Here is a 14,467-nt window from a genome sequence, read left to right on the forward strand (position 1 = left end):
GTTTACTTTGTTTGCCAAACAGACAATGTTTACAGAAATCTAACTTTCCAGATCTTAGATTAGGAAGTAACTTGCGATCAGCCAAAATCTTTAACCCTCTTTCGCTCATATGGACCAACCTCTGATGCCATAGGCGAATGGAACTACTGTCATGTTCAGACACGGTAGACACATGAACTAACCCTGTTCTTCCTTCTAACTGAAACAGATTTCCTATTTTCTTAGCTTTCATTACTAGTAAAATACCTTTGTAAATTTTCATTACTCCACCTTGAATGACAGTTTTATATCCATTTGTATCAAGTGCCCCCAGTGAAATTAGATTTTTTCTTAAATCTGGCACATGTCTTACATCAGTTAACATTTTGGTTGTCCCATCAAACATTTGCAGCTGTATACTCCCTATTCCCACAATATTAGATATGACATCATTACCCATGTACACGACTCCATCATTCACTGATCTATATGTCTTAAACCAGTCTCTATAAATACACATGTGGTTTGATGCACCGGAATCTAGCAACCAATGTTGATCATGATTTGACAAATTAACTGATAAGACTTCGTCGCTCATACCTGAACCAGATACTGAACCTGTATCAGTCGTGTTCGCTTCCTTCTTTTCTGTCGATGAAGCTTCTTTAGAAGTTTGTTGTCGCTTCCAGCAATCCTTCTTCAAATGCCCTGATTTGCCATAGAACCAGCACTTGACTTTACTCTTCTTCCCCTTGGACTTTGAATGTGAATCGCTGCGCTTACCAGAGCGTCTTTCTCTAGAACGACCTCTAGCCATCATTGCCTCTGATGTAGAGGTGTCAGCATTCGATCGCTTCCTGGTTTCCTCGGACAACAAAGCTCCGACGACATCATCAAATTCAATGGTTTCGGATGAACTAAGACTTATAGACGTGACAAAATGATCCCACGACTCAAGAAACAAGCACAATAAAGTTATGGCTTTATCCTCGCCTTCAATTTTTACTTCTATGCTTTTTAATTGCACCATTAAAGTATTAAAAACATTCAAATGGTCAATAATGGAAGTACCTTCCTTCATTCGCAGACTGTATAGCTGTCGCTTCAGGAGAATCCGATTTGTCAAGGATTTCGTCATATACAACTTCTCCAATTTAGTCCACAAACCAGCTGTTGTCTTCTCTGACACGATGTTAAATAAAACATCGTCAGCCAAACACAATCGAATTCCGCTCAAGGCTCTTCCATCATTCATTCCACTCATCATCTGTCACGGGGTAAGGCAGTTTGGATCTGCCCAACAACGCCTTTGCCACGCCCTGCTGTACCAGCAAATCATGCATCTTTACCTTCCAGATCTCAAAATTATTTTTGCCATTAAATTTCTCGATTTCAAATCGGGCACTCTGAGTTTTCGCCATCTCGTCTAAAACAAAGAATCTCCTATTTCATTTTTTTTTAAAATATTGAATCTGAATAAATGCCTATGCCTCAGTTTACCTTCGCCTTTATTAAAAAAAAAACAACCCCCTTTGCTTTGTTGTATAAATCTCAGATTTCAATTTAAAAAACAAATGGCGCTGGCTGATGACCACAAGAACCGCACCTTTTAAAAAACGCTCTAAGTGTTGACAAAATGGCGCGAGAATACCTCTCAAATACGCACTGATCAGCACATTAGCGCATTGGCGCACTTAATTGGATAGGATCCGCGCCATTTCAATTGGTTGGCACGACTATTATTAATAAATCTCGCGCCAACATATATATGACATACATATAAATCATAGCTTATGTATTTATCCACAACGCGGTGTTTAATTATATGTATCCGACATAGACATAAACTTCATGATTTCCTGGACTTATTCACGAATTCTCCGCAAGACAGTACCTGCAACAAGCATATATTTATATAGGGATGGATCAATATGCACGAAGCTCTCCAAGGCGCCAATGCTCGCAGACCAAACTCCGACCAACAGAATATCTGAAGCCCGCCCTTAGATTTCCTATGAGCACAAACGAATCCCGTTTCTATATATTTAATATATATATGTCTGTTCACTGGCCGATAATGTTCAGGCTTTAATGGCCAGGTTACTACTCCACCGTTTTACTCCTCCTGCTGCTGCGAAGAAGCCTTTTCTTCTGGACCTAAATCTTCCACCGCCGCTCGACGATGACGAGGAGCCTCGGCAGATCGGTTCTTGACCGCAATTTCTTTAAATTGTCTTTCGTCTCAAATTTTTTTTCCCGCTTTCAACCGTTTCAGCTGCTGCAGCCTCGGCGGCCAAATGCCTTTATTAACATGCCGAGGATTGCAATGCAAAGTTCCTCCAAGAAAATGAGGGTTTGCATGGTTTCTTTTCTTCTGGCAGTGTTACAGTATCCACAACGCATTGTATTCATAACTACACCACTCACTCATAAGTCCAATATAGCGCCACAACAATCCCTACGCTCCACGTAGATTTGAAATACCTCCACGCAGGTTCACACGCTATGTCAACACCTCCAACATGCTCTGATACCAATTGTTGGATCATACAGCTAAATCAAAAACAAACAACAGCAGATACACATCATAAAAGAGACACAGGGTTTAACGTGGTTCACCCAACCATTCTGGGCTACGTCCACCAAACATAGGCATCGGCAATCTTTATTAATCAAACATGAGATTACATAATTAATCAAATCCTCACAAACTCTCACACACCAAACTATCCGTATGGATACCTATTTTATAGCAATGAGAATCTAACTGCCTCTCACATCAAATTTAGGATGCATTAATTCTCTCCCAACAACCTGGAGCTAATCTAGCAACAAATTTCTATTTTTTTTCCTGTAGAAAAAGTCGTAATTTCTATTAAGTCAAAAGAAATTACATTCTGTAGATGCTGAGCATATGCATACTAAGGCTGGATGCCTCTCAAAACTGTCTAAAAGAAACTGTGATAATAGTTCCAAAACTGGAAAGGTAAACAAAAAGAAAATCATTCCTCTCCCCAACTGTTTATCTCCACGCAGGGAGTGTGCCACCTCAGAGAGGTATATATCCAAAAAAACAGCAAAAAAAGAACATATACTGTGTATGTTTTCCGGTGTTGTATACATACTGTTTTATAGCTATCATCATTACTGTGCAGCTGTAGCTTGCTGCCCAAAAATAAAAACTATGATTACCCGCCTTGGGTCGATACAGTTCATAAATAACAGATTATATATAAAAGCAGAGGAAAAACAGTATTTTGTGTATGATGGGACCCCTTTCAGTGCTGAGCTCCCCTTTGTGCCTGTTGATCATCAAAGGGTCTGTGGTAGTGTTGAAAGAAGGTTCCATCCAGTTCTTCCTGGATTAGCCAGTCCTCTTCTTGCCTCTGCGCTGCTTGCTTGGAAAGGTAGTCCGCCCGAGCGTTGCGCTCCCTGTAAATATGATGACAGTCAAATTTTTCAAAAGCATCTGTTAGTCTGAGTGCCTCATCCAGTATATGTCTCAAAGAGAAAGCAGTGCATATTGATTTTCTGGTGAGCCAGTTGCAGACAAGTTTTGAATCTCCAAACAATTGTAGTTTTGTGCATCCTTTCTCATGTGCAAAGGAAATGAGCTGTTTTGCAGTAGTGAGCTCGGCATAATTGTTTGTGCCCCGTCCCAGATGAATTTGGAGCATGTAATAGTGGTTTTCTCTGAGGTAGAGGAGGGCTCCCCCCCCACAGCCTTCCTCTTGGGCTGAGCCATCAAAGTAAGCCCAGGGGATAGATTTATCTATGAGTTCTGGGGTTATAGTCCGAGGAGGGGCTTGTGGAGGATCATCGGGTATGAGTGCAAGATCTGCAAATATGTGGGCAATAATGACAGGCCAGTGAGGAGGTTTTTGGTCGAAAATCGCACGATTCCTTGCTATCCAGATGGACCAGCACATGAGGAGTGGGATGTTCTTATCTTTTCCAGAGTGCTGCTCCTGCCAGTTTTTCCAGGCATCGATGATGGATAGGCCATGCCATTGATGGAGGGAGGGGGAGCGTGAGGTAAGAAGGGACCATTGTTCATAAACTACCGGGCAGGAGAGGAAGAGATGTTCAGTGTCTTCATCATTTCTTCTGCACAAATGGCACCAGAAAGGTCCATAGAAGGATCGTTTTTTCAAGTTTGCCCCAGTAGGAATTTTGTTGTAAAGGATAGCCCACATGAGCAGTCGCGTTCTGGGGGCTGCTTTTAGATGCCAAATAGCTCTCCACCATTGCTGTGTATTGTCGGGCTGATATGGTTGCATGAGCTGCATGTATCCCTCCTTTGGGGTATATAATCCATTTTTAGCTAGTGCCCATACAATCTCGTCTTCCTCCTCCGATATTCTGATGTGTGCTTGTGTGAGGGCCTCAGTATATGACTCCCATTCTTGTCTCCATTGTTCCGGAATGTGGAGATCTAGCGTTGTCTTCCAAGCCTGATGAAGAAAACTGGAGTTTTCTTGATCTGCAATATGAGCAACATGTGTGACACCCTGATCCATTAGATGTGCTATGAGCTGCCCAGATAGCCTATGCATATTGCCGCATCCAATCCAGGGGTCTATACCAATGCGGACAGAATTCCCCTGATGGATTCTCCATGTAAGTCCCTCCCGAATTAGGGGAAGGGAATTAAGGACTGCTTTCCAGATGATTGAATGTCTTCCACTTCCCCTGTGTTCCCTGTGAATCCAGCTGTAAATGCTTTCCGGTGCAATGTATTTTTCCATAACTACTTGTTTCCAGAGACTATGAGATGTGAGAAGTTGCCATCCCAATTTTGCTGCCAGAGCATTTGCAAATAAATCTAGTCTCTTTATTCCCCAGCCTCCCCATTTTTTAGGTCTTGCAATGGTGTCCCATTTTACCCAGGCGAAGAGGTTTCCCTGTTTGTTCCCCTTCCATAGGAATCTGCAGCAAATTTTTTGAAGCCTGGTTAAGATCCCTCTTGGTATCCAAGCCAGAGACATCCAGTACACCAACATAGCTTCCAGCACTGCTTTTATAAGAGTGAGTCTTCCTGCCCTTGTGAGGTATCTATTGTACCAGACATTAATTCTCTTCTCCACCTTTGTGATTAACCATATCCAGTCAGCTATTCTATATCCTCCATGTTTCACACGGAAACCCAGATACTTCAGCCCTTCCTCCATAGGGTGAATTTGAAAGGGGAAGCGATTTTTTGTATAGATGATTTCTTGCGGAGTACAACCAATAGTTGTTAAGGTGGATTTTTGAACATTTATAACCATACCTGTGGCTTTCTGGAAGAGATCAAAGACGTGTTGTAACGTTGATGAGTCAGCCATGCTTCCATTTAAAAAGATAAGTACATCATCCACAAACAGAAGATGAGTAAGGGAGCAGTTGTCCGTAATTTTAATCCCTTTTATTCGACCTCTCCTGTGTTCAGTAGCAATCAGCCTGCTTAGCCCTTCCATGATGAGTAGGAACAGAAGGGGAGATAGGGGGCATCCTTGTCTGAGGCCTCTTTCGGCTGTGAAGAAAGGGGTGGGGGAGCCATTTAGGAGGACACTGAACGGTACATCGGAGATACAGCTCATGATTCTTTTAATGAAAAGGAATGGGAATCCCAAATGGGTGAGGAGCATTCTGATGTATAGCAAATTTACCCTATCAAAAGCTTTTGAGAGGTCAACCTTTAGGATCATTCCTTTCAGATTCTTGCTCTGCATTGAGTGAAGAAGCTCTTGAGCAGTACCAATAGCTTCATGGATCTGGCGTCGGTGGAGGAAAGCAAATTGTTCGGAGGATATATTGGCAGAGAGGATGGGCTTGAGCCTGTTCGCTAGGATTTTTGCCAAAATCTTATAGAGGCAGTTACAGAGCGAGATAGGCCGAAAATCATTAAAGGATTCCGGCTTATCGGATTTGGGGATGAGGGCAATGAAAGTGGCTTTGATGCTCGAGGGGACAGATCCTGTGAGGCTACAGTGATTGATTGCTTTGAGAATGTCCTTTCCTAGCAGTTCGAAAAAGGCTAGATAGAACTCAATGGTCCAGCCGTCAGGTCCTGGGCTCTTGTCCTTTTGGAAACCCCTGATGGTAGCTTCCAATTCCTCCAATGTAATTTCTTTTGTAAGCTCCTCTGCATCTTCATCATCCACAAATCTAGGGAAGAGTTCTGCCACTCTCATGATTTCTAATAGACTTGCTTCTCCCGGGGCCTTGTATATGTTCCTGAAGTGCGATGAGGCTAGGTAGGCAAGTTCTCCAGGATTGCTAACCGGATGTCCTTGATCATCTTGCAGCTCCCAGATAGTGTTGATCGCCTTCCGACCATTTGCAAAGCGATGGAAAAACTTTGTATTCTCATCCCCCTCCTTGAGCCAAATGGCTCTGCTCCTTAGTCTCCAGGAGTCCTCCCTGTCTCTGAGAACCTGTGTTCTCCTATTGATGAGGCCTTCATACATAGATTTCTGATCTGGGGATATATAAGTTCCATTTGTGTGGGATTCAAGAACCTCGATAGCTTGTTCAGCAAGAGATATTGTTTGATCATCCTGTTTTCTCTTCATTTTTGCCCAATCTCTTGAAATCACTTTGATTTCGGAGAGGTTCCTTACAAAGCCAGTGGCTGGGTCCGCATCCTCAGGAATCGGATGTGCTTTCCAGAAATCAGATATTAGTTTGATGTAAGTGGGATCCCGGAGCCAAGTGGAATTAAATTTGAAAGGGGCTTTTTGGGCCTGTTGTCTTACTCCCATTTCCAAGTATATGGGTCTATGGTCCGAGATCCCACCACTTCCCACCCACTGCCGAGATCTAGGGTGATGGTTGCAGAGCGCTTCCTTGATGATGAAACGATCCAGCCTTCTAGCTAGGCTTTGGTCCCCTGATCGGTTGTTCTTCCATGTGTATTGGATTTTGGCGGAAGGGAGATCAATCCAATGATGGTCCTCTAGCAACTGCCCAAAGTAGTCAGAGAGGGGATCGATTTGTGCCAGATGTCCCCATGATTCAGAGAAACCCAAAGAGAAATTTAAGTCTCCACCCAATATGGTGTTCTCAGCTTGGAGAAGAGGGGAGCTGAAGAGATTTTTCCAGAAGTGCTCTCTGTTTAGACAGGGTCCATAGACATTGATGATTCTAAGATTTTCCTCCAGATCTTTTGAGTATATGTCTGCCCCCAAAAATCCTCCTCCACCCCAGATATTCTTTAGATATATGGAATTGTTCTTAAAGCCAATAGCAATGCCTCCTGAACGGCCTGATACATCAATGGCTGTAAAAGTCCACCCAGGCAGCCATGAATCAAGTATGGAGGTTACAGAGTCTGCTCTACATAAGGTTTCTTGTAAAAATATGATGTCCACCGGGTTCGAGAGTAAGAGGCGCTTCAGGGCCGATTTTTTTTCCGGGCTGGCCAACCCTCTACAGTTGAAGGACAAGATTTTCATGGAGGGGGGTGGGGGAGGGTGTCCTGCGCTCTAAGGGCCCTATGAATAGTATGTTGTCTGCCTTGGAGGACCTCGTCCCCCGCTTGTTTCTGAGCTTTAGACATTGAAGTAGGTCGACCACGCCCCTGCTTGGGCGAGAGGATATGGGGCTCCACCGACAGCCCAATGGAGTCCGTGACTTTCAGCTTAGTGGTCGAGCGGGTGGGGTATCTCGGAGATGAGTTTACCGAAGGGGAGGGCGAAGGGAAAGAGGGGAGGGGGAAAGAGGGAAGCGAGGAGGAGGTGGGAAAGCCAGATGGCTTCGGGATGGGGCAGGACAAATAATGCGAGCGGGGAGGGGGTTGGGGAGGGCAGTCAACCTTAACCAGGTCAAGTGCTGACGGGGAAGAGGGAGGGGGGATCCTGATAGGGGGGGGCATGCCAGAGGCTGATAAACTCAAAGATGCAAGTAGAGAAGCAGAGGCAGACAATAAAGAGGACGTACCCAAAGAGAAGACGGCTCCTTTTGCGGCTTTTGAACGCGTCAGTGGAGGAGATGGAGGCCGAGTCGAATTCGATGCTTGCTTCTTGCAGCAAGGTGCTGGAGGCGCTTCCACTATGTCAGAAGTGATGTTGTGATCCGCCCTTGGTGCCACCGCTGCGGGAGGGTCAGGTAGACCTTCTGTAGAGGGCAGGTCCTGGCCTGTAGCTGCCTGCTAGGTCTTCTGGAGGAGGGGGCAGTCCTTGTATAGATGACCCACCTGGTGGCATCTTCTGCATCGATAGGGGATGCCCTCATAATCGAGCTTCTGCTTCCTTGAAGTGGATTTCCATTGTATTGTGATATTTTCCGGCACTCCCCCTCTGGTGTCCATGTGCACTAGGATTCTTGCATAAGCCATCGAGCCCGTCGAGATGTAGGATTTATCAGATTCCATGAAAGTGCCGAGCGAGTTCCCAATTCTCCTGAAGATATCTTCGAACCAGTACTGAAGGGGCAGGCCCGGTAGTCTGACCCAGACAGGCCCAATGCCAAGCAGCTCCGTCTCTAGGTCGAAGAGGGGCGTCCACCGCTTGAGTAGGACCGGAGCTTTTTCAAAGTGCCAAAAAGATGAAAGAACCCAGCTCGTGTGGTCCGCCCTTGCGAATCTGAGTGCGAACCATCCTCGCACAAACGTCTGAACAGATGGGATTTCCGCTAGGTATTGACCCCAGATCTCTGTGGCCCATTGCTTCAATTTTGCCGCCGTGGTATGTCTGCCTCGAATCCGACCCACAAGGACACAGTTCGCCAGATCCATGGCGTCCCCCCACTGAATATCCTCTTCAAGCCTCAGGAAGACGTCCTCGGCTGTGGATTTAAAACAGCGTTGTTTCTTAGAGGGGCGGGAGGACATGCGGCCCGGGTTAACAGGAGCCTGAGAGCCCGCAGGGGGGGGAACAGGAGGGGGGGGATGTGGGATTGTCCCGGGGGCGGGGATGGCTTCTGGGAGAGGGGGAACGGCGTGGTAGCTGCCAGAGGGGACCAGAAGGACCGAGGGAGGGTTAGGTTCCAAAAGGGGAGGGTTTTCCACAGGATGAGAAGGGATCTCCGCGGGATTTGCAGGGAAATGGGAATGGGAGGGTAAAATCGGCAGTTGGGGGGCGACGCCGTTCGGGGAGGACTGTAAACAGTCCGCTAGGAAACCGAGAGAAGCCGGGGAGGGAACAACAAAGGAGTTCCAGGAGGAGGGCTCGCCAGGGAAAAGGGAGGAGGGGAGAGACGGGTCGATAGATGGAGAGAGATGCTCAAAACTAGCAGACATATTTCCACTGTGCAGACCCCCAGATGATGTGAACGTGGAGCGCCAGATGGAGCTTTCCGCCAGTGGGGAATCCGAATAATCCACCTCTTCTGAGTCCATGTCGACAGCTGCAAGTGCCCACCTCGGAAATCTGGTAACCGCCTGCTAGTGCCCGCCTCGAAACCTGGTAACCGCTTAGGGTCGGCACCGACAGCGGGGGAGACCGTTATGGATATGCAGGTGGAACAGCTGTGAGCACAGGTCGCTCTCTCCGGAAGAAATGAAAACGACCACCTCCGTGTGCTGTCGGCCGATCAGGTGAGTCAAGGAAGCCAGGTAAAACCTAGGGTAAAAAATGAAACGGGGGAGCGAAGGTGAAAAAGATATATGGGGCCGCGGGTCGAGAGGGAAAAGGTGAAAACCGGCGCGGAAAAAAAATGAAGTACAGGGGGGAGTACGGGGGTGTGGGGGCTTACAGGGCCGTAGAACGGCCTGTAAACCCCTGTCAGTAGGGTTTCATTTGCCTATGAAGCAGAGCCGATCCGTCTCCGATCGCCATCCAGTCTCTTCTTTCCTCTGTTCTTACTTATTACTTTCGTGAATAAAATAAAATCGAAACTTCTCGCAACAAATTTCTATTGTTGTCACACACTGGGATTTTTGCCTATTTTATTTAAAACAGAAAATCTCAACACCTATTCCCTAATGATGTGTCTCTCTCAATTACCCCAATTCGCCAAATAATCTACCACCCTATTCTCTTCCCGCCACATATTGTTTTTTTAATCACTGAAAAGTATGCAATTACATTTGCAAGCTCCTATTGGTTGCACTGAGCCTAAGGTGCGAATGTGCTATAGATTATTGAAGATTTAAGAGTTCATAGAGAGAGGGTAACTCGCTTGGAGAATACAATGAAAATTTATTCACAATCTTTAGCTAGATTATACTACTATATCCATATGGTCAAAACAACCCACCTCATGCAATCACAGCCGCGACAGGAATTGGAAATAATAATACCCGCGACAGGTATTGGAAATAATAATAATAATGGTAGGACATTAAGAAAAATTCTCAAGCATCTAGATAATTTATTTCAGTACCTTTTTCCGGTGAACTCCTACCATTAAAGCATAAATCATATTTCAGTAGCTTTTCCGGTGAACTCCTACCATTAAAGCATAAATCATAAAGCATCTAGATTGGTTTAGAGATATTCGTTAAAGCATAAATCATGAGACATAAAGCATAGACCTCATTTCCTTCGATTGGATTCGTATGTAGCTGAAAAGTGTCTAACTTTTCCATGTTCAATTATCAAGAATTTGCTTGAAACAATGAAAAGTTTAATAAATTTATTGGGAAAAAAAACTTACATTTAGCCATGGTGAATTAGGACAATTAAGCTTGAATAATTATTATAATTATATTATACAATATATTTATCTTTTTATGAACCATAATTACATGAAGTAATGAAGGTTGACATTTTAAATATGGACGTAATTCCTCTTTGATAACATTGGACGTAAAAGGTGAAGAGTAGTAACATTGGACGTTCTTATTTAACAAGGTTTAAAATAAACTATGGATGATTGCGACTTGATGGAGAAGGATAGCAAAATTAATTTTTAATCCTTCCCACGTATATATACCTATTTATCTTGGTTTTAAAAATATGGTTAATATAAAATTAGTTTACTATGTTAACATTATAACAATACGCCTAAAAATAACTGAGTAAATTTATGTGTATAAAAATTTGTAGCATATAATTAATATAAATTTATTTTAAGCACAAATTTAATTGAGAGATCAAATTTTTTTAGGTGTAAACTTATTTTAGAGTACAAAAAATAATGAGTAATTTTTCATCATTTAAATTATATTTTTGAATGCTATAGAGATTATAAAATATGTGTATTGAACCATTTTATGAGCCCACATTAATTTTGTTGTTGTTGTTATTAATAGATTTTTAAGAATATATCAATATTAATTCATATTAAACTATTTTATCCATAACCCACATTGGATATCTTATTCTATACAACATTACACTATTTTATTTTAACATTTTTTTTCTATATATATATAGATATATATGAAGTTAATATTACTTTACATGAAATATTAGGTAGTATGGACAATTAATTAACCATGCATAACACACACACATATATAGCTAACATTGTTTTTCTATTTAAAGAATATTTTATTTTTGTTTTAAGAGGGATACGGTGTCAACTCCAAGTTGAGCACAAACATACACATCGCGTTCACACAGGGCTATATAATATTTAAATTAATAGTATACTTAAAACTATATAGAGAGATATGGTTCTAAAAATATGATTAATACAAAATTAATTCACCATCTTAACATTACAAGGATATGTGTAATAGTAAAAATAGTTAAGTAAATTTATGTGTATAAAGATATCTCTACATATATGAATTTAATAATATAACGTATAATTTGTATTTGGATAGATGGTACTCTGAGAGAGCGAGAGAGAACATGTTATTAAGTGAAGTAAATGACATATTTACCTGAAGTGAGGTAAACAACATATTTATCAAACATCACTGCCCACGTTTTTATATTTAGAGAATATTTTATTTTTATTTTAAGAGAGACACATGTCAATTCCAAGTTGAGCAAGAACATATACATGCCCTTCACACTAGGCTATATAATATTTGGATAAATAGTATGCTTAAAACTATATAGAGATATGGTTCTAAAAATATGATTAATACAAAATTAATTTTTCCATCTTAACATTATAAGGATATGTGTAAAAGTAAAAATAGTTAAGTAAATTTATGTGTATAAAGATATCTCTCTGTATATATGAATTTAATAAGAGAGAGAGAGAACAAGAGAGAACACGTCATTAAGTGAGGTAAATAACATATTTACGAAACATTACGTCATTAAGTGAGGTAAATAACATATTTACTTTAAGTGAGATAAATAACATATTTACTAAACATACTGCCCACCATAAAATTATATTACACCAAATAAGATATGATTGAATTTTATAAATAATATATCTTATGGTATAATTATTATTTAGAATGAGAGAGTTTAATGAATAACTTGATAACATAAGTAATGACATCTTATGTTAGTCCTTAAGATAGTAAGTAAATATATTTGTAATAAGCATTACTTCAAGATGGTATGAAGCTTGGAACCATTGTCACCTCCCGCATTGATTTTTACTACCTAAGTTGAACTAATGTAATAGGTAATCATTGCTAGAAGAGGCACCGAAGGAGTAGGGAGGCTAGAGCGCACGACATGGAGCGACCATGGTAGCTAACTCCTGTCACCTCACCCAATGATGGGTAACACATCACAACACAAGGACATGATGCTACATTTCACAGATGGTGAAGGGCAAAGAAAATTCTTGATGGGAAAGAACCAAGGGATGTCCCTAAGGTTCACCTCATCGTGTAGAAATTCCTTGTAGATTCAAACTGCTTATGTAATTTTCTAAAACAAAAGACCATGGGGGCTTCACTCACTGAACCTCTGACATAGCATGTGCATTCGTGGCATACTAAACAATACCCTTAATTTGACTACATATTGGAAAATACCTCTAAAAATCACATTATTTAACCCCCTACCAATATAAATCCAATACACCTTCCCAATTTAAAAAACCCCTATTTTCACTAAATATTGTATGTATCCATTTTTTTGTTCACATTTTTTATACCCTTTTATTTTTATATCCTTTGTATAGTGACATGATGCCTCTCTTATGACCCCACATGCATTCTACAATGCACCTTTCTTCTTTTGATATACATTGTAAATGCATATTAGTTTCACCTTTCTTCTTAAATGAAGTTAATTGGTGAGTTTCTACTTAATTCCCTGGTCTCAGTTATGATGATATTCAGTTTAGTTGGTTCTACATAATTAGGACTCAGAAAATGTATGGTTGTCTGATCTTCATAGGAGAATCCATTTTACCTTTGATGAACTTGCTTGAATTTGTGTCAATACCGATTATCTCGAAGGCACCTCCCATTCATGCACCCGCTGCGACCTACAGAGTGCCCATGAAAACATCATGAGTACACTTTAGAGAATATCATGAAAGCTGAAATAGTTTGTAGGGGACACCACATAAAACTGAACTAGTGTCAGGACGATATTACTGACAGCAAGGCCAACGGTACCGAGGCCAAAAATGGCCACAGTTGATCCACTTTGGATGTCAGCTGTGTTGAAAATAGCTCCAACACCTGAACAATCAAAAGAGATATTGCTCATTCTAATTGTAAGTTGAATATTGTAGCTCCAATATTGAGGCTTAGATGCATAAAAAAAGTCACAGTAAATATACCAGTGGCTATTCCACAACCAAACAAGCATGCTTTGTCCAGTGGAGCCTCTGGATTGATTTTGGCAACGCAAGCATAGTCAACAACTGTGTATTCGCTAAATGTAGAAGTGGACATGAAATGGTAAATGGGCAATCCCTTGATTGAGAAACGCGTCTTTCCATCGTTTCTCATCACTTTTCTTGTGAGATCAATTTTGAATTTATCACACAGATTAGTCTTCTTAGATTTACAGAACACACAATCTCCACACTCTCCTGTGAACAAGGGAATTACATGGTCTCCAACCTTAATATCTGTCACGCCTTCTCCCACACTCTCTACTATCCTGCAATCATAAATTGTATGCTCTTATTTCGTAATTTGTTCGAAAAACATATAATCAGACTCATATTAACTGTAACTAACAAAGGTTTACCCAACACCCTCGTGTCCAAGTATGCGAGGAAAAGTTTGCATGTTTTCATCCTGCAGACATACATAAGCTGTTTGAAGTAAAATAGTTATGGCCAACAATGAGTACCAATAACAAGCATAATGGTGGCCGGGGTGCAGGCGTTAAAGACAAACGCTCAAAACCTGATACAATCTCCTCTAATTCTGGCGGAATCCCTTCTTCTTTCTCGGGCGGAGTATCAGTCATCTATTACTAGACTGACTGTTTTATAAATTTTCCCCTTTGCAGCCGCTATAATCAAATCCTTTACATTAATAGCCCAAACCTTCATTATCGGGCACAATTTCATAACAGAGGGGCTCTATACACTATCAACGTTGTCTTTACAATAGAAATGGAACAATACACATAAAACCACTATCGACGCTGTTTAAAATGGCAAACATGTGAAAGCGCATAAAATACACTATCGGCGCATCACTTCCCGGCAGTCACAACAGACCGGGCTTAAC

The 14,467-nt window shown here is 41.7% G+C and overlaps 2 protein-coding genes across 2 annotated transcripts; both read right to left on the minus strand.

Annotated features, from left to right (window-relative positions):
- Positions 1-3,257: 3,257 nt before the first annotated feature.
- Positions 3,258-6,725, minus strand: LOC149167909 (uncharacterized). Its single transcript, XM_089430628.1, has 3 exons — positions 5,631-6,725; positions 4,866-5,034; positions 3,258-4,780 (listed from the first exon to the last, which is right to left on the minus strand). The coding sequence occupies exons 1-3, from the start codon at positions 6,723-6,725 to the stop codon at positions 3,258-3,260; spliced, it is 2,787 nt and encodes a 928-aa protein (XP_089286754.1).
- A 6,476-nt stretch (positions 6,726-13,201) lies between these two features.
- On the minus strand, positions 13,202-14,201 carry LOC149167910 (alcohol dehydrogenase-like). Its single transcript, XM_089430629.1, has 5 exons — positions 14,129-14,201; positions 13,977-14,043; positions 13,561-13,886; positions 13,377-13,459; positions 13,202-13,260 (listed from the first exon to the last, which is right to left on the minus strand). Exons 1-5 carry the CDS (start codon positions 14,199-14,201, stop codon positions 13,243-13,245), a joined length of 567 nt encoding a protein of 188 aa, XP_089286755.1. The 3' UTR covers positions 13,202-13,242.
- Positions 14,202-14,467: the final 266 nt, after the last annotated feature.

This window comes from Pinus tabuliformis, chromosome 5_1, assembly GCF_031772625.1.
Source record: "Pinus tabuliformis cultivar Carrire ecotype Pingquan chromosome 5_1, CPIR1, whole genome shotgun sequence".
NCBI classification, from domain to species: domain Eukaryota; kingdom Viridiplantae; phylum Streptophyta; class Pinopsida; order Pinales; family Pinaceae; genus Pinus; species Pinus tabuliformis.

What these genes read in the sequence shown, in the direction of transcription:
- LOC149167909 (XM_089430628.1), bottom strand. Translation starts at nt 6,725, where the DNA reads ATGGGAGTAAGACAACAGGCCCAAAAAGCCCCTTTCAAATTTAATTCC. An exon ending in TCTCAAAAGCTTTTGATAGG is followed by an intron (nt 5,035 to 5,630) that starts GTAAATTTGCTA and finishes CTGGTACAATAG; the next exon opens with ATACCTCACAAGGGCAGGAA. An exon ending in AGGGAAACCTCTTCGCCTGG is followed by an intron (nt 4,781 to 4,865) that starts GTAAAATGGGAC and finishes ATGCTCTGGCAG; the next exon opens with CAAAATTGGGATGGCAACTT.
- LOC149167910 (XM_089430629.1), bottom strand. Translation starts at nt 14,201, where the DNA reads ATGACTGATACTCCGCCCGAGAAAGAAGAAGGGATTCCGCCAGAATTA. An exon ending in CTTGGACACGAGGGTGTTGG is followed by an intron (nt 13,887 to 13,976) that starts GTAAACCTTTGT and finishes TTATGATTGCAG; the next exon opens with GATAGTAGAGAGTGTGGGAG. An exon ending in TGGTTGTGGAATAGCCACTG is followed by an intron (nt 13,460 to 13,560) that starts GTATATTTACTG and finishes TTGATTGTTCAG; the next exon opens with GTGTTGGAGCTATTTTCAAC.